At 41.6% G+C, this 25,443-nt stretch overlaps 1 protein-coding gene across 1 annotated transcript in view; it reads left to right on the forward strand.

Annotated features, from left to right (window-relative positions):
• EPB41L4A (erythrocyte membrane protein band 4.1 like 4A) overlaps positions 1 to 25,443 on the forward strand; it is a 249,527-nt gene that overhangs the window by 196,268 nt on the left and 27,816 nt on the right. Inside the window, exons 14-18 of the mRNA XM_032844929.1 lie at positions 6,609 to 6,699; positions 9,176 to 9,259; positions 10,252 to 10,362; positions 18,865 to 18,912; positions 19,909 to 19,986. Coding sequence (XP_032700820.1) covers positions 6,609 to 6,699; positions 9,176 to 9,259; positions 10,252 to 10,362; positions 18,865 to 18,912; positions 19,909 to 19,986 — 412 coding nt within the window. The remainder of the gene's footprint in view (positions 1 to 6,608; positions 6,700 to 9,175; positions 9,260 to 10,251; positions 10,363 to 18,864; positions 18,913 to 19,908; positions 19,987 to 25,443) is intronic.

Raw genomic sequence — 25,443 nt, forward strand, 5'->3', positions numbered from 1 at the left:
GCATATTTTCCTAGCCATCCTTCTCATCCACACCCAATTCTTTATAATCTACCCTGCAGCTTTTTAGCAGAAAGCCTTGTTTGATCTTGCAGTTGACATGCAGCAAAATCAGTGTCTCAAAAGTCTGTATATTGGGGCACCTGGGTGGCTCAGTCGTTAAGTGTCTGCCTTCAGCTCAGGTCAGGATCCCAGGGTCCTGGGATGGAGCCCTACATCTCAGTGGGAAACCTGTATTCTTCTCGCTCTCCCACTCCCCCTGCTTTGTTCCTGCTCTCACTGTCTCTCTCTCTCTCTCTCTGTCAAATAAATAAATAAAATCTTAGAGAGAGAGAAAAGAGAAGCAGGGATCTTGGGGTGCCTGGGTGGCTCAGTTGGTTAAGAATTCGACTCTAGATTTTGGCTCAGGTCATGGTTTCAAGGTCACGAGATTGAGCCCCATGATAAGCTCCATGCTGGGCACAGAGCCTGCTTAAGATTCTCTCTCTCCCTCTGCCCCTCCCTCCTTAAAAAAAAAAAAAAAAAAAAAAAGCAGGGATCTGGCTGTCTGTTTGCCATGAATGGGCTGATGTCAGGCATTTGAACTTTAAAGAATTAACCATTAGCTGCTGAAAATCTTACATTTTCTAAATTGTGTGTTTTGAGACTCAATTTTGTTTTATCTACTTTAATGAATGACTGTTCTGCCAAATTTTCCTGTTGGACCATAATTTGTGATGTTAAAAAAATGTCTTGTTTTTCCAATATGCCATACTTTCTGCCATTTTTCCATAGTACCCAGGCTAAGGTTTGTGAGACCAAGGCAAAATTACCTTGTACTGTCAGTGTAACAACTAGAACTAAGCTGTATTTCCAATTATTAGCTTGTTCTTAATTCATGAGTAGCACTTTTTTCCCCTGATAAATTGAATTGGGTTAGCTAATGTAAAATCAGATTAGTTTTACTGAAACCTAATACGTAATTATTGTGTTGGGAATGGTTATAATCTGTCTTGATTATTTGTCTTAAGCATCAGATACAGGGGTTTTGTTTTTTTTAAATTTAGACAAGAAAAAGTGAATAAATGGGATAAAATTTAAACCTCAAAATTTACAAATTTATCATATTTGAGAGTTCTTTTAATGAAATCATATATTACAGTCCTGCTTTACTTACTGGCTATTTGTCCTTTCCCTCATACAACCGAATAAGGCATTTTCACTTGCTAAATACATCTTTTTTCATTTAACGCCACACATTCATCCTCATGCCCACTCTGTAAATTAAAAGCATTGGCAACATTTAAATAACATCAAAAATTTAATTTAGGTTGACAGGTGTCAAATTGAGCACAAAGATTTTGTGAGACCCCTATCACCATTTAAATGCAAAGTGTTTTTATAACTGAAAATCCATGTATATTCATCACCAAGTCTTGACATCCTAGGGCTGACTTTTAAGAATTGCCCCCAGGTCAAGTAGCTAAATAGATCCTGGGAAAATTGATTCTGTTTCTGATAGCCACTCCTCCTAAACTGAAGGCAAGGGTCCTTTAAGGTGAGGGCACTCAAAGGTGAACAGAACCAAACCACACAAAAGCCTAGTAGTGGTCCAATGCACATGGACTGGAAGCGTTTGCGTATAGGGTGTTGAAAATGAACAAGCAAAATGCCACAGAGCCTTGGACGCTGGCATCGTAATGTTGCCTAAACTGTAGGGAGTTGTGTGCGCCCATATTAAGCTGCAGTGACTGACAGCCCAGAGAAGGAATTAGATACGGCTCCTTAATAGACAATGGCAGTCCCCTGATGAGCTACTCTTCCAAATGGGACTAGCCTCTTGAAATAAAGCCCGTTGTCTTTTTAATGTGAGTACCCTGTGTAATGAATTGGGTGCTCCTAACTGTAAGTGGTCTTGCTAGCATTAACATATGTTTTTAAAGATTTTACTTAATTATTTGACTGAGAGAGTAAGAGAGCACAAGCAGGGGCATCATTAATACTTTATCTAAAATAAAATATAGATTTATGAGGAGCCTTGATAACCATGTATCAGTAACTGATTTCTGTTATAATCTACAGCTGTCATTTAGAAGAACAGTGAGTTATGGCAGAAGGTAGCTTTCAAAACTCTTAAGAAGTAGCCTAGTCCTGTAGGATATGGCTACAGGTCCTCTTTCTGCATTTCCCATAGCTCCACATACAGATTTTTTTGGGGGGGGGACTTAGTTTTCACACATCTACAAAATAACATCATTATCTTGAATGTTCCCTTCTAGTGGAAAAAATAGAAACAAGCACATCCGTTAGAATAGACCTTTGTTGATTGATGCCTACCACAGGTAAAGCACTGTGCTAATAGTCAGGGAGCAGTACAGTAATGTGTCCTTTGTTTTATTAAGATTTTGTGGCCTAAACATTTCCTAATAATTAAAAAATAATTTTAGTGTATATTTTATTAAATATATACATAATTCGTATTTCATAATTCATATCTCTAGATATTTTAGGTGGAAAACAGTTGTTTGCCCCAAATGGAGTGATTTGTGTAATGTAGGAAAATTGCCCTCAGTATTTTATTTCTTGAAGTAGATAGTGGCTAAATAGCCATTCATTTTATAATTATTTATTAAACTATTTGTATCTATATGTTATATTCTTTTCTGGTGTTCTATTATAACTTACAATGAAAAAGGAGTGAGGGAAAAGGATTTTTCCACCCTGAAAATATCTCCTAGAGCAGTGCCTGGAATTCCATTGTGATAAGTTAATTATTTTAGTTAATATTTGGCTTCCCCTTTTCCTCTTTACAATGGAACTATTCTCTGGCCAGTAATACTTGAAAACACAGCCTTTTAGTGTGATGGGTTTGTTTCTCCATAGCCCAGGCATCTGAGCTAATGTACAAGGGATGGTTCTGAAAGGTGCTAGGATGGGGTTGGGGGAAAAGAAGCTTGGAAAGGAAAACAGGAGTACAGATCAGCAACATGGAGAGTTAGGAAACCTCAATAATGGGATGCCTGGGTGGCTCAGTCAGTTAAGTGTCTGACTTTGGCTCAGGTCATGACCCCGGGGTCGTGAGATCAAGCCCCATGTTGGGCTCTCAGCTCAGCGGGTAGTCTGCCCCTCACCCCACTCATACTCCTTCTCACAGACAAATAAATGAAATTAAAAAAAAAAAAAAGGGAAACCTCAGTAATGTGTATCTATTTCTCTTGCTTTGGTAGAGTTCAGTAACCAACACAACCCAGCTTGACTGAATTGCTTACCTTTCTTCTCAAATGGTACTGTGATAACATCTCACTAGTTTGACCTAATTAGCTAAAAATACGGCATTTTAAAAGTATAGTTATTACTTTTAAGTGCACCTTTAGCAACATACAGAAAGGTAAGAAATATTGCCTAATTAGGGCTTTTTCAGAGTCTTACATCTATGAATAGAAAAGCCCAAGTTATAGTTAGCAAATGATGTCATACGAGGGTATCCTTCAGAAATGCTCCCATGAAGTTCATGCTTATAAGTAGCTTCCCCCAACCCCCGTACTCTCTTTTCCTCATAATCTTTTTAAACCCCAGGCTTGTCCAGCTCACATAATTATAGAGAAGAGGAATACATTTCAATAGATTTCTGGCTAGTAGTCCGCTGTTTTGAATATAAAAGAACCATGAATTAGATTTTATTACTGCCAATACCTTATTTGTTTATAAAATATGCGTATTGAAATGCGTATGAAAATTCTATGACTGTTAGGTTAGTAAAATAGTCCTGACAGTCAAACAATTTACTTTGAAGAAACCTGGCTAAACTGTCGCTGAGTGTTTGAGAGACAGCGTGTATGTGGGGGTTTTTTGAAAACTGAAATTCTTTTGAAAAAACACTCATCTTATGTTTCATCTCAAAAATTATTCGGATGTTGTGAATAACCAGGCATGGGTTTATTTAGAAAGTATATACACATACATAGTTTGAGACTTTTCTGTTTGAAAATATTCCTGGATTCGTCTACCTGTCAGAAGATTCAGACAGAAGGAAATGAGGCAAAAGGGTTAAACACTCACTCTTTCTGAGGTGATCGGTAGTAAGAGAGGACTAATAATCAGTCTAAAGAGATGAGAAGAGAAGCAAACCTGGGCTTACTCTTAGGCTAGTTGCCCAGGGCTTCTGTTCCGGTGATGTTCACCTTTGCTCAGTGTTGCTTCCGTTGGCGTTATGGGCGCTGGGCATTGGATTCTCTGCTGTGTTCCTTCCTCTCCTAGCGGTGGTGGTGGGGAACGGCCCTAGTTTAGTTTAGGTCCCTTCATTTACAGTATAAATTAGTAGTACCTGCTAAAACAATACCACATTTTAAAAAAGTTTATTAGGAACAATAAAAATATTAAGGTCGGGGCATACCTACTGTCTTGAGCACAGATGAATTAACCCCTCCTGCCAGGGCCCAGGGCTGTCCCACATGGAGCTACACTGTGGAGAAGCAGCTCTAGCTCCTATCTGAGCCTGCAACTTTGGGAATCTGCCCTTGGGACTGTTATTAATGGTTATGGCAGAATAGACAATGACCGGCCACTGCCAATGGGGTAGTTCACGGCAACTGGTTTTGTCCCATTCATTACAGCTGGTGACATTTTCTGTAGACTCCAAACAGCTTTCCTAAAGCTTGGATTCTGAATATTGCTCCAACATGAACTTACCTTTAGGGCACTTACCTTTCCATTTCAAGATTCCAAAATAGGAATAAAATTCAGATACTGAATCCAAGTCGAATTTCTTACTATGATAGTTTTGGAAGCTCTTTGTTGAAATCACCATTCTCTCTGTCCAAAGAGTATTCATTAATGTTATTTTTCCTGATGAGTTGTCAAACATGCCTCCAAATGTTCTGAAGAGTATGTCTCTTCCGATGGACCCTTAATTTACACTGACTTTTTTTTTTCTAAAGATTTTATTTATTTGAGAGAGAGCGAGAGCTCATGTGTCTGCACATGCGCATGAGTGGGAGGAGGGGCAGAAGGAGAAGCAGATTCCCATCTGAACAGGGAACCAGACATGGGTCTCAATCCCAGGACCCTGGGATCATGACTGGAGCCGAAGGCAGATGCTTAACTGACTGAGCCATCCAGGCGCCCCTGTTTGTTTATATATAGATTTTTATTTTTTTAAAGATTTTATTTATTTGAGAGAAAGAGGGTGTGAGAGAGAGAGAGAGAGCACGAGAAGGGGGAGGGAGACTCAGACTCCCCGCCAAGCAGGGAGCCCCATGTGGGACTCGATCCTGGGACTCCAGGATTATGACCCGAGCCAAAGGCAGTTGCCCAATCAACTGAGCCACCCAGATGCCCTGGGCACCCCTATTTACACTGACAATTGAACTGTTTGAGAGTGGGGTGCACAGGGCACATGGAAGGCCATATATCATGGTGGTTTAGAGCTTAAGTCTCTAGAGCCGGACTGCTGGGTTTCAAAGCTGGTCCCCTCACTCATGGTCTATGGGACCTTGGGAAAAGCCCATTTTTCTTATTTTTAAAAATAGGGATAATATTAGTATCTACCTTATAGGGTTATTTTGAAAATTATGTAAGTAAATGAAGTGCTTGGGATAGCACCTGACACATAGTAAGTACTCAATAAATATTAGCTTTTAATAGTATTACAGACTCACCCCATGATTAAAAAACTGTAAGTGCTTAGTGGTGATCACACTTTGGATCAAAGGACTTGAACTCTGGACATATTTCTGCAAGATGCCAGTCTGAAGACGCACCTGCATGTCACACAGAGTTAATTGAATGAGGGCTCTGGGCATCCCCTTGCTGGTCTCCCCTGTGCTTCCGAGAGTGAGGCACACACCACTTGAAAATGGTCACCATCAGTGCTCACATGTCACCCCTGCAGGCTTATCAGCCTGTGTCCTGAGAATGGGATCCAGACTTCCCGGGTGGGCCTGGCTACTTATCTTTATTTGGATCGTGATTTCCAACATTGTGTCTACTGGGGGCTCCCTCTGCTGGTATGTCTAGCATGGATGCAGATACGTGGAATAGTGACTTTTAAACAGTTGTAGGCTTTTAGAGATGTTTGTATAAAAAAAAAATTAAAAACTTTTTTTTTAACATGTGAGTAATAGAAATAACATCTGTATTACTCTTTTTTTTTGCCGTTTGCATTATAAGTTGGAGTATTTTTGCTTTGATTTAGAATGGGGGCTATCATGGCATGCCAAAAACAGTAATTTCTTCACGATAGTTAATCAGGGACTGATTATTAGGTCTTACATACCAATATATACCACTAAATATTTTAGAATCCTATTTCAGCAGTCTAAAGAATATCTACGATATGGGGACTTAGTTAACTCTTAAAATTTCAAAAGGGCCCATTTTCAAGTGGTGTCATATCCAAGACCCTCTTAGATGCTGTTATGTTGAGGGCTTAGTACGTGTCAGGGAATAATACCTTAGATTTATTGGGTGATTCATTATTTATTTAGAATTATAATTTATTAATAAAGTGCACCATGATGTCCCTAAAGTTGCATTTCTAAAATAACTTTTTGGCTTCTGTGTGGTTTTTTGTTTGTTTGTTTGTTTTTCACGACTCTTTTCTTCCATCTTTCCTTACTGCTCTTTGCTACCAGGCTCAAACAGCATAAATCGGGTAACAGCAAACATGGACAATGGAGAAAATGAAGGAACGACTAAAATTATTGCACCTTCACCAATAAAAAGGTCAGTCGGTTAAGTGAAAGAACACACAACGGTATGTTGTCACAAAAAAGCTTTTTCCTGTTGGCGAGGTGAAGAATCTTTTTACTTTGATAGTTCATACTTTTGGTTGAACTAGTGTGTGAGCCAAAGAGTTATTTAAAATGCCAGTGGAGTATAAACAGCAGGACCTGCCTCTCTCATCTGAAGGAAATGCTCCTGCTGCCACAGCATGGTGATCTCACAGACAGTCTGTGGTCCCATTCTTGGCAGCAGAGGGACAATTCCACGTGATTTTTTAAAATGGCATGCTATAATGGACTTACTCAGAGCGACCTGTGAAATAAAGTCGATGATATTCATGTTTAATGTACTGTGTTCATTACCGTGGTGCACTGAACTGTGGCCCTGGGAAGAGGGCTTACAGCATTTAGAGGCGCAGGGCTCGGGAAGTCAGTGATTGCATATGTATGAAGAGGTGTCATGGTCTTCTGCATCAATTTTCCCAGCAGCATTCCCCAGCAGAAAGACCTTCTCTCAATATATGACATGGCTTGTTTCCATGAAGGATCAGCCTTGTTCTCTGTGAAGATACTGTTCCAGCGTCAGTTTTTCCTATCTCCAATTATGTCCTCGGAACAGCATTTGAGAAGTACAATGAGCAGCTTTCATCAGCTCACTTTGTCTATAGCACTAGCTTCTGAGTCCAAGCAGTCAGAAATACGTGACCCTGACAGACTTCTTTGATCATCTGCTCCATCTCGTTAGTAAATAATGGCGTCTTCATTCAGTTGGTTTGGGGCTACAGTGGAGGAGTACAGTTTGCAATTTCCTAGCAAAAGAATTCTAAGATAGGAGGATTCTCAGAGTTGTGGTGTTTTCCCCAGGGTTTTGCCTACGTTGTCTTTTGTTTAGTTCCGGGATGCTCCCTGCATGGATTCTTTCTGGAATGACAGGGTCATTGCCTTTTTTGCATGCACTTTAGTTGGCCTAGCTGGCCTCGGTCAGCTTCACAACTGTGTATAGAGTGTCAGCTTAATCTGTATGTACAGGGTATGCTTATGCTATATCCAACATAAGAACAGTAATCTGCCATGAAATTCAGATCCCAAGCCTTTTTAGAATGTACAGAAGGAGTTCAGTCCCCTTTACAACTGTTTTCTTGCCAATGGGACTGATACCTGAAGTGCTGCCCGCTTTTCCCACTCAAGTTCCAGATGAGAAATGGCTTAGAGAGTGAATGCAATTAATTAAATGAATAAAATAAAATAAATAAAATGAAATTAGGATTTCATTTTTCTCTAACTTTCTCCTGCTCTCCCATTTCCCCTTTCATCTCCCTTCTGAATTTCTCAATCTCCCTTTTTCTTTCTCATTTATTAAACACACACACTTTCTACTATTAAGTATGTATTGTATTTATTACTTCTCACCTCAAAAGTAAGATTTTTGGGAACTTGATCTTCCAAAGATTATTTAATCAAAAGAATGTATTGGTCAAAAATTAAAACCTACTTACTATATGCTAATATGATGAGTTAAGTGCCTTTGTCAAATACATAATTTTTTAGCTTTATATTAATTCCTGTATGGGTGTAGTCTCCTAGGATACAAGTTTATTTTCCTTTTTTGAAATGACCTTGTCATTTTTTCCCCTCTCTCTTCTTTGTTGACTGTTATAAAGAACCCTGCTATTACCATGTTCGAGGACAACTTATATAGGGGATTCCTCAAAAATCCAGGGTTAAATGTGAGTTAGAAATTAAGTAGCTCTATCTTTTCCTGGGGCTGAGACTCTGGGGATGTGAGAGGTAATACATCTCCCCTCCCTCAGTGGAGGCCTGGGGCTTCTGATGAGTCCTTTCCTCTGTATCTCCCCACATGTGTCTAAAACAATTTGTTGAGATTGAATAACAGCTCAGTTATATTTACATTCTTCAGGCAGAAAGATGATACTAGGTCAGGAAATAGCATTTCGAAGTCCTTCTGATTTGGAAGGATGAAGCCAAGATAGGGCGGAAGCTGGGGGCCGGGAAAGGTCGGTTTGGGTAGCCTGAACTTGTCCACGGCTGACCCACCTGCGCAGATTTAGACTGAAGTCCAGAGCTGAAAAGAAGGAGCCGGCCTCAGGAGCCCTCATACTCCAGCTTTCCTTCCTCGTCAGCTTTCTTTTCTTGCCTCTGCCCTTGCCCTTGCTTCCTGTCCTGCAGATAGACTTGTCTTCCAAGTTTCCTAACAGTGGATGACCTGGCTTTTGTTGACTTAAAGCAGTAATATTAGGAAAAAAAAGGTGGAGGGGAGCCCAAAAATACTTGCTGGAGAAGTGAATTTTTTTAGGCAGTCACCTCCTACCCTTTTTAGAATGAGTCACAGGTGTAAAAACACATTTTAAAACATTTGTTAAACAGTTTCACTGAAGAAGGAAATATGTGAGTGAACTTCCTTTTATTCTCCAGTTAATATATATTCCATGTTTTTTTTTTTCTTTTTTAAATTAAAGCTTTAAGAAAGCAAAGAATGAAAACAGCCCTGATACCCAAAGAAGCAAATCTCACACACCATGGGAAGACAACGGCCCCCAGAGGTAAAGAGAATCATTGTTTTTCTAAAGGCGAATGGCAGAAATGGGATTGGCCATCAGGACACATTAAATAATGGAATCCAATTAAATAATGGAATCCAGCTGTTTTGTGACTGGGTGTTGCTACCTGTGGACGAGGCAGTCAGATTCCTAAAATCAGCATGACCGAGAACTTTCCAAGTAGAAATCAACAGGGTATATCCTAAGGTGAAACTTTCTCCTGGAAGACAGGAAGGGAAACTAGTATGTATTAAGACACTACCTGGAATATTGTTATGATGGCTTAGAGTAACATAGTATAGTTTTGAACTCTAAATGACATATTAATGATAATCCCCTCTACTGTATAGTTCTTAAAAAACTATACTTGGAAAGTATATTTGAGGACTAATGATCCTAGAAGAACTTTATTCACAAAAATATCCATATATTTAGTTTCTTTCTGTCCACAGCTACCAAACCAGCAACAGACCTGCATTATACCTTACCGACTTTAGAGTCCTGGGGATCCCAGCTACGACGACCCAGGGGTTCAAATCCTAACTGGCCACTTCTTAGCTCCTTTACTTGGGCCACTCAAACATTCCGTATTTCCACTTTCTTTTTCTGTTACGTGGGCCTAATAATTGTAACTCAGTGCTTGTGGCTGATATGAAGATTTGCTAGGATAAGGAATATAAAGCTTTTAGCTCAGTCATTGCGTGGCATATGGTAAGTTTGTTGTACATGCAAATTGTTACTGTTACCATCACTTGGGTGTTCATTTCTTACCATCGAAGGCCCACAAATCCATTCCTGAAAAATAACAACTCTTAGGATCTGATTTGCCAGATCTTACCTCCGTTTTCTTTTAGTAAATCTTGTCAGCAAAGAGAACTATGTGCCCGTGATCCAGTATATCCCTGAGGGGGCAAATACTTGTGTAGTCTGGGACTGGGCTGTCTGCCCCTCCAGGCCCTCTATGGGCACTGTTGACCCTTCCTCTTCCCTTGCAGTGGACTCTACCACTCTCCCAATGACCGCATGAAATCCCCGAAGTTCCCCTACACGCGCCGCCGAAACCCCTCCTGTGGGAGCGATGACTCTGTCCAGCCAACGAGGAGGAGGTGAGCTCAACGTAGCCCCTTGGTTTTTAATTTGCAACAGAACCTCTGGGTCCCAGTCACAGTTCTGTCGCAAGTTATTCTTATAATACCATGACTGTCCTCCCAAGGTAACAGAAGGCTTACTTTTTTTTTTTCTTTTTTGAGATAAAATGAGTTAGGCATCCTGAAGCATTTCTCTTTAAACAGCCTAAATTTCAGAGAATAATCTCATAAAATACTGGTAGGAAACTTGCTCCCCGTATGGTATTTAAGAGTGATATGTTAAAAAAAAAAAAAGCTTAGGTATCTATTTTAACAATATATATTATATAGTATATATAATCTGTAATATATATAATATGTATTGCATTAGTGATATATTTTTATATATCAAAGATATTAAATGTTCTGATCTGAGAAGATAAAATTATAGGTAAATTTTAGCTCAGGCTTAGCACTCTGTGTTCCAGACTGTTGTTGCATAAACTTGAGTAAAACCCCTTTCAAAACACAGGAAAAATGGATCCTGTTACATTTTACCCAGCAGGTCAGGTTGTTTTTGTGATTATATTTGAATGCACTTAATTTAAAAAAAAAAAAAGTCCATATCTGGAAGTTTTGGACTTTCTAAAAAGCTGGCTGGGCAATGTGACAGGTGCAAGAGAAGAAGACCTAGAAATGACTAACCAGTGAAATTCATTTCATTCCTACTTTGCAGAGACTGTTTTACTTTGAGTACCTACATACTGGTATTTTGTAAGTGACTTTTCTAATTATGACAGACAGGTTCATGTCATGTTCTCAGATAACCATCAATATCACCGTGGATCAGGGAAACAGAAGCCTTTCTTTCTTCTCTGCCCTTATTGATAGTTACTCGCTGGTTCATCCCTGGTTCATTTCCTTTGGCTTCTTCCAGTTTCCCTGAGTCATGTTCCCCAGCTTTCTCAAACGAGGTCCAGCTTCACCAAAATCCTTTGATGGTTAAGGAGACAAAGTTCAGCAACACCTTCCCCTCATAGGTCTGAAAAGGGGGAGCTAAATCATGAGCACTGGTGATTAGACAGAACAAAGGGATAATAGTTGACATTGATTATGTTTCAAGTTCTGAGCAAAATTGCGTGCTATATATTATCTGATCCTCATAATAACTTTGTGGAAAATGGCCTTTATCATTTAACCAGTAGGTATTTCCACCAGAGAGGGATTAAAGCGAGAAATTGCATGCAAGTTTGAGTAGCTCTGGAGGAATTAAAGGCAGGGAGGTGCACCCTGAGATCTGGATGCTGTACCAGTCCTGGGCTGGCAGGACGAAGGCTTTTTCCACCTTGGAGCTAGACTTCATGAATCTGTGCTTGCTATGGGCACTGCCGATGTAGCAAATACTCTTGCTACCCCTGCCAGAGGGACCACCTCTGTAGCTAATGCTGGGGGCTTCTACTGCTCAGGAGTGCCAGAGTGAATGCCGTAGCTATGTCAGAAGCAAACTTGCCTCCCCTTCTCTTGCCTTCAGATCTCACCTGAGTGCCTCTCTAAGTGGAACCCAGCGGGCAAAGGAATCTGAGAAAATGTAGTTTCAGACTTCCAGTCTTGACAAAACAGGGGAGATTATTGATGGGTTGGGATGGGGCTGCGTACCAGTGGAAAGTGGAAAGCCCTTGGCCTCAATGACAAAAGGAGGCTGGGGGATGGAGGTAGCTGTCCTGTGTAATTTGAATCCAGATCTGTACATCTGTAAAAGGCAGGGATAATAAATCATCATTTAAATAGAGAGGGGAAAAGATTTCCTGCCCTCCCTATTAAGGATTGGTTCAACTTGGACAACACTTAAAACCCAGGCAATACCACAGAGAAATACTTTAAAATACATTTGTGTGTGTTTGTGTGTTGGGTGGGGGGGCAAGGGTAGTGGGAATCACTACATATTTTAAGAATTTGGTACTTCATGATTATTGTTAAACAGGTTTCTATAGTTTCTCGTTCTTCATTACTAGCGTAGTTTGACAGCATTCCCTAAGTAATATAATTGTACATGTTGAGCAGATGGTCATTTTGATTTTAATATACATGGAAATGAATTTATCAAGTTTTGCCAAAATAGACCAAAATTTACATTAGTTTTTTCCCAAACTGGGTTTCCCAAACCCAGTAGTTTTTAGAAGGATGGTAAATATAAGATCACATTTGTATTGTGTAAAAATGAGTCTTAACTGTCCTGTGGAGAAACAGTGGAAGAGAGAAGTAGGGGAAAGAGAGACCTGGGGCTACCATGTGAGTCCTGGCAAAGGCTAATGGGAGCTTGGGCCAAGGTGGTGATGTGGAGATTTAAGGAAGTGGATGGTTTTGAGACCTGTTCGGAGGTAAAATCAGTAGGGCTGGGAGGTTTGAAATAGTTTGGAGCATATACATTTTGAAATCTAGCCTTAATGGCTTCTATATTGAGACACATTTTTGTGTGTGTTGGCTTCCTGTGAAATACAGATGAGTAATTGTGGTGAGTGGACACAGGATCCTTTCATTGGCACAGTCCAGGGGAAAGCCTATTTTGATTTACAGGGAAGAGAATCTTTTTGTCCGAGCAGCCATAGAGCCTTCTGTCTGGTTATGTGTATCACTTGAAAGGTCTCTTATTGGGCATGTGTGTTTTGAGGAGACCAGCCCTTGCTACATGCTGGCAAAGAAGAGCTAAATCTCATTCTTTGTTCTTTCTACTGTAAATGCCCTCTGAATGTCCTTGTCCCTGTCAGTCTGGCTTTATCTTCACAGGTATTTCCCTCGCCCCCGGGGCACAAATCCCTGCATGGCTAGGGTAACTCTGACATTTAAAACAGATTTGTCAGCATCATGAAAGAATCTCAAGGACTTAAATTTGATAATAGGAAATTCTATTTTGTAATGGATGCCAGAATAACGTGTTTTGCAAAAGATACCAAATTTTATATTTTGCCAGTTGTTTGTCATTAGATGGGTACATCTTTCAAATTCTGGCTGAGTTTACAGCACTGGTCCTTAACCTTTTTGGGCGACAGAACTCTGAAAATCTGATGAAAGGTTGGATCATTCCTTAGGGGGAGAAAAGTACATAATTAAATAAACATACACACTTTCATAAAATTTTCATGGTTCACAGAGACCCTTGAAGCCTGCTTGGTTAAACATTCCTGTTCTAGAAAAAGCAATCCAGCCTACTTTCTGATAGTACAATTTATTTTCACCCCTATGCATCTCTATACTCAGAAATGTTTATTGAGTCCTACTTTATGCAGGTACTGTGTTAAACAGCAATAGAGAAAGTTTCTGCCCCTTAGGAGTTTACAGTTTCTTGGGGAAGGAAATATATGAATCATATAAATGCATGAGTACTTAGACATTTATATATAGAGAGAATTATGTGGTGCTTAGGGGAACTAAAAAAAAAAAATTACTGAAACCTAACATGCACACAGAAAAGTACACATGTCCTAAGAATAACTGCTTGATAATTTTTACCATTCAAGTACGTGTATTACTGGCACCATGATGGGAAGTTTTGCTGTGTTGCTGAGTCAAGGAGGTCAGGGAAAGGTTCTCAGGCTGGATGCTTGAGCTGGAATTTGAGACAAGAAGAGGCAAAGAGAGCTAACATGTGCAGAGGCCTCAGGGTAGAAGGAGTGGGGAACATTCATGAGAAGGATAAATGAGTCCAGAGAGAAGCACCTCATAGGACACCTGAGCCTTGTTGAAGATTGGGGTTGTTAGACCCAGTAGTTTTTAGAAGGATGGTGAATACAAGATCACATTTGTATTGTGTAAAGATGAGCCTTACTGTCCTGTGGAGAAAAGGTGGAAAAGAGAAGTAGGGGAAAGAGAGACCTGGGGCTACCATGTGAGTCCTGGCAAAGGCTAATGGGAGCTTGGGCCAAGGTGGTGATGTGGAGATTCAAGGAAGTAGATGGTTTTGAGACCTGTTGGGAGGTAAAATCAATAGGGCTGGGAGGTTTGATATGACGGGTGAAGGAGTGACTGATGTCATGGATAAAATCCAGGCTTGAAGTGTGATGCACTGAAGTAATAATCACTGGGAAATGACAAGCTTGAAAGGGACAACTGTGAGTGGTTTTTGGTCTGTTGCATTTGTGGTGTCTTTGCAAAGAAGTCGAAGTGCAGGAATCACATGGGTTGTTGGATATAAGTCTGGAGCTAGATTGGCTATTGGCTAAAATATAAATTTCATAAAGATGTAAATTGAAATATGAAACAGAGGGGAGGCTGTCTAGGTAGATAGAATGCAAAGACCAAGCCCTTGACAGAGCTGGGAGAAACTCCAGCATTTATTCGGCTTGGTTGAGGAGAATTACCTTCAGAGGAAATTACTTGTAGAGAAAAGAGATGGAGAAATTTTGGCCACAGTGGGGAAAAAATCTAGAGTGAAAATCTGCTTACTAAAGAGCTCCCTTTCTTCTTCATTCCCAGAATGCTAGAAGCCAGATAGGTATCTCCCAAGCAGGAGATCAAAGAATCTCACTATGAGAAAAACAGATACAATAGAAGAGACATACAGATACCAACTTTTAAAGGATCATCCAGTGAAATAGTTGAGACTGCCCATATTTCTTTGCTCCACACTGCAGTGTTAACATTCTCTGCACCATCCAGAGGGTTCCAGTCCTTCTAGTGCCGAATTCTTAAATACAAATACAAAGAGAGAGCCGTAATCACTTGGCATGTGAAGATAGCTTCTGTTTGGAAAGACAGAGACTGAAACACACAACGAGCAGTGTGTATGTGTGTGTGTACTCACAGGAAATAGAGACAATATAAGAAACATATTATAAAGGTATAATTGTCTTTTAAAAAAAAAAAGATTTATTTATTTATTTGAGAGACCGCACGACCTCAGGGGAGGGGCAGAAGGAGAGGGAGAGCAGACTCCCCACTGAGCAGGTAGCCTGTGAGGGGCTCCGTCCCAAGACCCTGGGATCATGACCTGAGCTCAAGGCAGACGCTTAACAGACTGAGCCACCCAGGCACTACATATGTATAATTATCCTGAGGAAAAAAATATTGATATCAAAAGAGAAGAATAAGTAGGAATTCTTAGACTTAAAATTCCTGTAGCAGAATTTAAAATAATTAGTAGAAGGTTTGGAAGATTAGGAAATCATCCCCAAGGTAGAACAAAAATAAAACAGATATGTGTAACATAAGGAAACAATTATCAAACTTGGGTATCAAACATTCGAGTAATGAAATTTCCAAGAAAAAATGCAGAAGAGGAAAGTATTAAAGAAGTAGTACAAGAAAATAGCCCAGACTGAATGATCAAACGTTGTAGAGAGAAGCTAAGGAGGGTTTGATATAATAGACTGGAAAATTAGATCCAGACCAAGAGCCATTACCATCAAATTTCGAAACATTATAGATTAAGGGAGAATTTTTAAAACTTCGAGGAAGGGAGGGATATGAGAGAAAAATGTTCATACACAAACGTCGGCAAACCAGAATGGCGGCATTGGGCTCCTTAACAGCAGCAACATCAGAGAAAGAAGATGAGCATTGCCTTCAAAATGCTAAGGGGAGATTCTTTTCAGTGTAGGATTCTAAGCCCAGATAAACTATAATTACATGAGTCAAAGATATTTTGAGAAATTCCAGGTCTCAAAAAAAAAAAAAAAAAGTACCTGCCACGCAGACTTTCTCTGTTAACAGCTAGAAGGTACATTCCTCCAAAACCAAGACTAGCAGTCATGAGAACTGGAAATATGGGATCCGTTTCCAAAGAGGCAGAAGGAATTCCCTGGATGATGGTGAAGGGAGTAATCAAAGTGACATTTGTGCAGCAGTTCTAGGGAATAGACCATCCAGGGTTCCAAGGAAGGTGTCAGTGGAACCTGTAGATTACCTAAGTATTCTCCCATGTCAGGAGGACTTCTGCAGCTCTCAGAGTTTGGATGAAGAAATTAGTGATAAAATAAAGTAAACTTGGGGCACCTGGGTGGCTCAGTGGGTTGAGCCTCTGCCTTCAGCTCAGGTCATGATTTCGGGATCCTGGAATCGAGCCCTGCATTGGACTCTCTCTGCTCAGTGGGGAGCCTACTTCCCCCCCCCTCTCTGCCTGCCTCTCTGCCTACTTGTGATCTCTCTCTCTCTGTCAAATAAATAAATAAAATCTTAAAAACAAAACAAAACAAGGATAACTAAGCAACCTATAGGTGCATTAGAAAACTAGGCAATTGTTATCTTTAAGTGTAAAACCTGTATAAGAATGGAATTGTGTTCCTTAAACGCTGTAGAGATCATCTGTGAAAATATATAATTGTATATACTAAGTAAAAATTATCGAAAATTTTGATGTAAAGACAGAGAGGCCTGTCAACATTATATTGTTTGATATAAGTATGTTTGAGAAATGGGGGAATTTCAGTCATGATGATGACATTAAATAGCCATGTCTGCCCAGTCCATGTGAAGGCACATATATAAAAGGGTGAAGAAATGGAGACAAGGGGCTTAGGCACCTCTCTCAAGAAGTTTGAGAGAGGAGATACTGGGAAAAAAATGAAGGGGGATATGGAATCCAGCAGACGTGTGTGTGTGTGTGTGTGTATATATATATATGTTAAGATTTTAACTATGTATTTGAGAGTTAGAGAGCATGAGCAGTGGGGAGGGGCAGAGGGAGAAGGAGGCTCCCCGCTGAGCAGAGAGCGCCACTCAGGGCTCAATTCCAGGACCCTAAGTTCATGACCTGAGCTGAAGATAGACATTTAACTGATGGAGCTACCCAGTCGCCCCATGCCTGTGTGTGCTTAAATAGTAGAAACTTGGTGATGTGAAAAGCTGGTGAAAGAATTTTCTATATGGACAAGTTGAATATATCTGAGAGGTAGGAGGGTGGTTACTGAAAGTCAGTAAGAACGTAAGAGGTGATGGGACCCAGACAACACAGGAGGAGCGACTGACCTTAGTTGTAAGGACAGATCTGTAAATAACACAGAAGAAGATGTAGGCAAGTGTTATTTTTGGTAACAGGAAGATGAAAGAGTTGCCATCTGATGGCTTTCTCCTTCTTTGGAAGGAGAAAACAGTCAGCGGCTGTTGCAGAGGGACCGGTGTATCAGAGGGTTGTGAGGTAAAAAGAGTCGGAAATCACTTTGCAGAGTGAGAGTACTTAGATCAGAGGAAGGTGATAGGATGTTGTGGAGTCACATGAAGTTTGTGAACATGGATTTGTAGTATAACTAACGTGCCCTTTTGTGTAACTCCCCCTGGCACTGCTCAGCCAGCTGCCGAAGGCTGGCTCAGAGAACCTGAATAGTTTGACTTACCCATGCGTGGGATCTTGCCAGAAATACCGAACCAAAAACAGAGAATTGGAGGAAGTTTTGAGTACTGGCGTACAGGTTATCAAAATGGTGGAAATCTCAGTTGAGTCAGGGAGGAAATGAAGAAAGGCCGAGAGGAATGGATGGAAATTAGCAAGGTCAGTGAGCAAACAGTTCTGTTGAGGTCAAAGAAAGGCAGAAGGGGCGTAGTGGAAATAAGCAATAATAATTGCAGCTAATAGTTATTGGTTGCTTCAGTGAGCCAGGTCCTGCTCTGTGCATTTTAAATGTATTAATTCATTTTATCCTCATATCATAACAATGCTTTGTGGGAGGTTCCATGAAAACAGGCACTTAGCCGAGAAGTAATTTGTTGAAATCACACACCTTTTTGGTGGGGAGGGGAGGGGACCCACCTTCAGGTTGTCTGGCTCTAGAGCCCGCATGTTTTTTGTTTTTATTTTTAAAGATTTTATTTATTTATTTGACACAGAGAGAGAGTTCACAAGTAGGCAGAGCAGTAGGCAGAGAGAGAGGGGGAAGCAGGCTCCCCGCCAAGCAGAGAGCCTGATGCGGGGCTCGATACCAGGACCCTGAGATCAAGACCTGAGCCGAAGGCAGAGGCTTAACCCACTGAGCCACCCAGGCGCCCCAGAGCCTGCATGTTTAAACCAAGATGCTCCATCAAATCTGTTCAGGAGCATGAACAGGAAGGGGAAGAGATGGTGGCCAGAGACCAACATGTTTGGTGGTGGTTACAGATGATAAAGTCCCAAGTGTGGCCATAATGTGGTCTGCTGAGTTACTATGAAGAGGTTATGAGAGAAATGGTCAAGGGCCTTGGAGGCCAGGGTGTTGGGAAGAGCATGCAAGTGAGAGCTGGCATCAGTCCGATTATGGCAGAACTTAACTTGGCAGATCACAGACGTAGGAACTGCAGAACATCCCATTACTGGGTGAATCATACCTCACAGACATGCTGTGCACTGTGGCTGGTAGACTGTTTGCAGCCTCCTTGAGCTTGTTGGCTTTTTGAGGCCAGTTGGTAATATGTTCTACTTCTCAGACTTGGCATATTGTGTGATTTAAACGTTTGTCGAATGAACGAATACAAAACAGATATGCTGGAATTGAAGTGAAACTCATTTTGCTGTGCTTTCCTTAGGCAATGGATAATTTTCTATTTTCCTTAATATCTTCATTTATTTGTTTTCTATAGGAAAGCCCATAACAGTGGTGAAGACTCAGATCTAAAACAAAGGAGGAGGTAAAAACGTAAAAATGGAAGGGGAAAAAAAAAATTTGGAAGGAGGGTCGGGGAGAAGGAAGAAGGATCAGCTAGAGTGGGGTTTGTTGTTGTTAGTGACTGCTTTAAGGTCATTATGAAAGAATTAACTTGGAGATACCAGCTTTGGCTTCATTTGGTTCCCAGTCTTCCATTCTGTAGGATCCTTAGCAATTTCTCTTTTTTTCCTGCTTCTTTGTATCTTTGTATCTTCTTTGTATCTTGGTTATCTATTGCTACAATAAAACCACCCCAAAACTTAGTGGCTTAAAGCCACCATATATATGTTGTGTGTTTCTGTTGATTGAACAGGCTAGTTTTGCTAGTCTCATATGAAGCTGCAGTCAGAGGGCTGCTGGGGCTGGAATATTCAAGAGGCCCCTCTCTCTCTCGTTTGATGTCTTGGCAAAATGGTGGGAAACCTGAGGCTTCTCTCTCTCTTTGTGGTCCCTCCACCTGGCTGTTCTCGGCTTCTTGAGATGGCAGCCAGGAGGAAGCAGGAGCTGCCTGCTCCATGAACAGATAGATAGTTTAGGACCTGGCAGAGTATAGCCCCTCCACGTCATTCTGTTAATAAAGTCCGTCACAGCTCCAGTGCTAATTCGGGGGAGGGGAAATAAACTCTTCCTCCGTTGATATGGGGCGGGGGTGTGACAGGACTTTGTGCTCATATTTAGTCCACTGCAGGGCTGTAGAGCTTTGCCATGGCAGATTTTGTTGGAAGTGCTTGATTTTGTGGTCTTTTTGGGGAGTGTGGTGACATTTGCCCTAATCTGCTTTCACATGTCTGTAGACTCATTCAGATGTCTGACTGAATCGAGGATCACTGACTGAGGGAGGGATAATAACTGCTACTGATGTTTGGATTAGTCATTTTATTGCAAAATTCTATCTGAAGAAACAAAGTGAACCTTTCTGAAATTTTTTATTTGTCATAAATGTGTTTTTTTTTTTCTTTTGTTCTCATTTTGTCTTCAGGTCACGCTCACGCTGTAACACGAGCAGTGGTAGTGAGTCAGAAAATTCTAATAGAGAACACCGGAAAAAGAGAAACAGGTAATATTTGATACTGTAGTTATCTGGAACTCCAAAATCAGGGGCTGCTGGTGGTGGTAGAAGCTGTGTATCCTATTTCTTTTTCCTTTTTTTTTTTTTTCTCTTCCCTTTCCCTCCCCTTCCCACCCCTCCCCTTCCTTCTTTCCTTCCTTCCTTCAAGATTTTATTTATTTACTTGACAGAGAGGGAGGGAGAGAGAGGGAGCCTGTGCGCGTGAGCTCACAAGCAGGGGGAGCGGCAGGCAGAGAGAGAGGGAGAAGCAGGCTCCCCACTGAGCAGGGAGCCCGATGTAGTGCTCAGTCCCAGGACCCCAAGATCATGACCTGAGCCAAAGGCAGACACTTAACCAACTGAGCCACCCAGGCACCCCTGTGCATCCTATTTCTTAAGTCTGATTTTCTCATCTGTGTTTAAGAAGGAATCTGGCACTGTTTTTCTTATCTTTATAATAAGATGATTAAATAACTTGACAACGAGGGTCCCTTCTTGTTAATTAAAAAAAAAAGATGATTTGTATTTAGGTACAATGTGTAGTGACTTTGTCTAAAGATGGTAAGAAATGTGACCATTCTAGAGGGATTTCTCCCTTTAGTATCTTTTAACGTGACGTTACTTACTTTGTCCAGCCAAAACCAAGAGACTTTATGTTTCCTAGATTTCATAGTCTCAGCCTCATTCGTGTACATGAACATATGTGAGAGAGCTCCATGCTGGGAGTGAGATGGATTGGGTTGCTGGTTGTCCCAGTTTCCTTCCCTTCCCTTTCTTTCTTTCTTTTGTTTTTGTTTTTGTTTTTCAAGATTTTATTTATTTGACAGAGACAGACACAGTGAGAGAGGGAACACAAGTCGGGGGAGTGGGAGAGGGAAAGCAGGCTTTCCACCAAGCAGGGAGCCTGATGTGGGGCTCCTTCCCAGGACCCTGGGATCATGACCTGAGCTGAGGGCAGACGCTTAACGACTGAGCCACCCAGGAGCCCCTGGTCATCCCAGTTTCTAACTTAGTCATTCTTAACCGGGGGCAATTCTGTCTTGCCCCTCCACTCTCTGAGGATGTTTGGCCATATTTTTGAGACTCTTGATTGTCACAGTTGTGTAGGTGTTCGGTGGGTATCCTGCAGTGCACAGGTCACCCAAGAAGTATCTGGTCCAAGAGATGTCAGTAGTGCCACTGCTGAGAAACCGGTTCCCACCTGATATGGAGTGCTGGCCTGCTTGCTTTGTTTTCCTGGGTCGTCTTTTTCCCTTCTGTAAAGTGAGGCAGCCCGAGGAGATAATCTCCCGTACTTGGAGCCCTGTGCTTGGCACACACTGAATTGGGCTGCCTGACGATAAAGCCTGTGTAACAATAGCCCAGACAGCATTGTGATTGTGGGTTGTTTTCTTAGGAAAGCTTTCTCTGTGGAGCCTTCCTTGGGGCTGGAGCCACACTAGACAGGGGTGAGATCTCAGTGTGTTAGGACACCTTTCTCAAGGAAATGCTGACAGTTTCTTCATTTGTAAAAACGCAGGTGTGGAGGGTAACTTTTCCCTCAGGCACCCTCTTCCTGCTGTAAAATTCAGCATCTGCATAAACCACATGAAACAAAGCCAAGAAGGAATAACAGATTTTCCTCCTATTTGCACTTACTGATCAAGCCAGTATCTTAGCACGTCTGCTTCTGTTTGTTGTATTCTAAGTCGTGCTCATATATGCTTCAAGTCTCAACTTCTTGGAAGGTGGCCTGTTTAACACCATTGTCTCTTGGGGTCAGAAGTGCTCATGGCACCATTCGCTGCTCTTACGAAGCACTGTTTGGTTGCCAGCAAAGCCTTAAGCAGCCCGTTTCTGATCCAGTTTGAATGTTCCTCATACATGTTTTCTCCCTAACCAGTTTCTCCCTTTGCCCTCCCTAAATGATTTTGTAGATTGGCTTTCTTTATAGTGTATTGGTGGTGTTTTTGAGAGTGGTGATGGTTCTGAATGTTGACATGCCAATGTACTTTGTAAGGCTATTAATGAGAAGTCACTTTCAAAACACACTCTGACCCAAAGGCTTTCAAACTCATTTATTTTACCTGTAGAAATACTGCCCAAGGGTTACATACATTGCCTGTGTCTGTAGAAGATGAGGTCTAGGGTGTAGCAAAACCTGGGCAGAGGGAAAAATACGTTTTCCATTTCCATTCTCCATTCCTGAAAATTCTGGTGCAGAGGTGACAGTGCACAGGGAAGGAGGGGGGCAGACACATTATGCTGTCTGTGGGCGCTGAGTCCTCATTATGTTCTGTTACCGCTCACCCCTTTGTCCCATTATTATAGCTTTTTAGATTTTGCCGGAACCCATTCATTTCACATCAGAGATCTGAATATTTAAATGGCACCTCTTCTGACAGTCCCAATATGTCTTCTGCTGTGATGAAGGGTTGTTTCCTCATGTCTGACTTCCAACTTGTTAAAAAAACTCCTTTTTGGGGGAGAGGATGCATTTTTTTCAGCCTCATCCTACCTTATCTCGGCCAGCAGTGTGACACAGCCAAGCTCTCAGCAGCAGCCTTTGTGCTGTTATTAAAGGAACCGGGTAACTCTAGAATGGGGCAGACTGAATCCTGGACATGCTGGTGTTCTCCTTCCTGCCAGCCAAGTCTCTCAATTCAGCCCCAGTACTTGATTACCTCTGAAACCAGAGCCCTCCCTGCCTTCCTGTCTCCCTGTGGGAGCCGTAGCCGGGGGCATCAGGGAACAGACTGTGCAGCATTGGTTTTTGAACATTTCTCGAAGCCTCTGGTGTGTCCAGTAGAACTGTAGACAGACCCAGATTTACTCCTTTGGAGATTGTGTGTGATCTTTGTAGTCTTTGGGGTATTGTTCCCTTTGTCATTCCTTCTTGCTGGAACTTTTTTTTTTTTATTTTTAAACAAGGATAGATTGTATTTGTTTGTTTTAATGAGAAAGAGCAAGCACAAGTGGGATGACAGGGCAGAAGGAGAAGCAGATTCCCTGCTAAGCAGAGAGCCTGATGCAGATCTCGATCCCAGGACCCTGGGATCCTGACCTGAGTCAAAGTCATGCTTAACTGACTGAGCCACCCAGGTGCCTGTGGATTTTTTTTTTTTTTTTAATATAAGGAAGACTTAACCTGTTAGGTTTGAGCCCACTTTGGGAATAGTGGGGTTTTTTGTTTTGTTTTGTTTTTTAAAGATTTTATTTATTTATTTCACAGACAGAGATCACAAGTAGGCAGAGAGGCAGGCAGAGAGAGAGGGAAGCAGGCTCTCTGCTGAGCAGAGATCCCAATGTGGGGCTCGATCCCAGAACCCTTAGATCATGACCTGAGCCGAAGGCAGAGGCGTAACCCACTGAGCCACCCAGGTGCCCCTTTTGTTTTGTTTTTCCACCATGTTGACCTGTTGGATCTTAAACTGCTTCACTGTTCTGGTGGATAACAACTTAAAACTCTCTCATTTTGTGTGAGGAGAAACACAAGTGAATGCAACAATGTTCACAAATCAGCTTTATCCATAGCAGTTGCTGTGGCTTTTCATAACCATTAAAAGTAAATAATAATAATTCATACCAATTCTGGAAGGCTGGAATTAGGAACACGGATTGTTGTTTAAAACAATTTCGATTTCAGAAAAATGTAACTGTAGGTAAGCACCTTCACTCTCACCTTTGGGTCCAGAGCTGTGGAGGCCAGGTGCGTGAGGGTCCTCCTGTCTGTTGTGTGTTCACACCTGTGTTCCATTCCACACGGTTCCCCACAGCACCCAAGGGCTTGGCTTCCTCCTTGATCTGGCGAGTTGTTGATGTCTTTTTTTACGCCTTTCCATTTTAGTTGTTTTTCCTTTATTATTTTTATAATCTGGATGAGTGTCCTACAGTTTTCTAGGTTTCAAGGTTTGAATAGACAGATTTTTATCCCCCCCTTTTTTTCAATAATGAGCTGGAAGTTGGAGCACCATTTGTCGTTGTAACATCTAAGATGACAAATGCTTATTTTCCCCTTAGTGTCCCTGTATCTTCATCTCTGTACTCTTGTCTCCCTTTTTATCTTTCTCTCACATTATTTTTCCTCACTCAGTTCCTTTAATTTTCTTTCCTTAGCTTCTTTCCAATCTGTCTTCCTTTCTCTCGTCTTCTTTGTTTTTTTATTTTTTAAGATTTTATTTATTTATTTGACAAACAGAGATCACAAGTAGGCAGAGAGGCAGGCAGAGAGAGAGGAGGAGGAAGCAGGCTCCCTGCTGAGCAGAGAGCCCGATGCGGGGCTCGATCCCAGGACCCTGAGATCATGACCTGAGCAGAAGGCAGGGGCTTAACTCACTGAGCTACCCAGGTGCCCTCTCCTGTCTTCTTTGAGTTCTGCTTCCGCTTAGGAGCCAGGGAAGCATCAGGAAAAACCCCCCAAAGATGTGGGTCAGGGCCTCGGTTCTGTCAAGCCCTGGTGTTTGACCTTAGGAAACTCTTGAAACCACTTTAAATCTGAATTTGCTCATCTTTAAGGTGAGGGATATACTGATCTCTATTGTCGAATGGATCACATGAACATCACTTAAAACCGAGAAAGTGAGACGCTTGGCAGTGGGACCACATGGTCTGATATTTGGCCTTGAAGTCAGGCTCTTCTTGGCCTGTCCCCCCTCTCCTCTGCCCCTTCTCCAGCTCTTCCCACTTTTCTTTAGTCCTGTCTTCCTTGCTCCCACGTTCCCTACCTTTACACACATGCTTCTTTTCAGACAAGGCCTTCTTAGTCTCTGATTCATCAGTAGGTTCATGAGATTGAATGGCTTCATGAAATTGTGTGTAAAAGTCTCTGTGTTTCTGGTGCACCTGGGTGGCTCAATGGGTTAAAGCCTCTGCCTTCCGCTCAGGTCATGATCCCAGGGGCCTGGGATCAAGCTCCACATCGGTCTCTCTGCTCAGTGGGAAGCCTGCTTCCTCCTCTCTCTTTCTGCCTGCCTCTCTGCCTACTTGTGATCTCTGTCAAATAAATAAAATCTTAAAAAAAAAAAAATCTCTGTGTTTCCAAGTATACGGTTTTCTGGTGATAGGGTCTGTAGCCTTCATCAGATTCTTAAGGGGGTGTCTTTGTGACCCCCAAACATTTATCAAGGGGTCCTTATGATCGAAACAGTGAAGGATAGATGGATAATGGGAAATGAAATTGATATTTCAATTCACTGGTGGGATTAACAACTAAAATGCTTCAGTTTTCTTTAGAAATGACTTTTGCTCTACTGATTTGTGAAACAGTCGGTTCGACTAAATTCATCAAATTGGGGGGTGCCTGGATGGCTCAGTGGGTTAAAGCCTCTGCCTTCGGCTCAGGTCATGATCTCAGGGTCCTGGGATGGAGCCCCACATCGGGCTCTCTGCTCAGCGGGGAGCCTGCTTCCCCCTCTCTCTCTCTCCCTGCCTCCCTCTCTGCCTGCTTGTGATCTCTGTCAAATAAATAAAAAAATTAAAAAAAAATTT

This window comes from Lontra canadensis, unplaced genomic scaffold (genome assembly GCF_010015895.1).
Source record: "Lontra canadensis isolate GAN:19392208 unplaced genomic scaffold, GSC_riverotter_1.0 scaffold4, whole genome shotgun sequence".
NCBI classification, from domain to species: Eukaryota; Metazoa; Chordata; class Mammalia; order Carnivora; family Mustelidae; genus Lontra; species Lontra canadensis.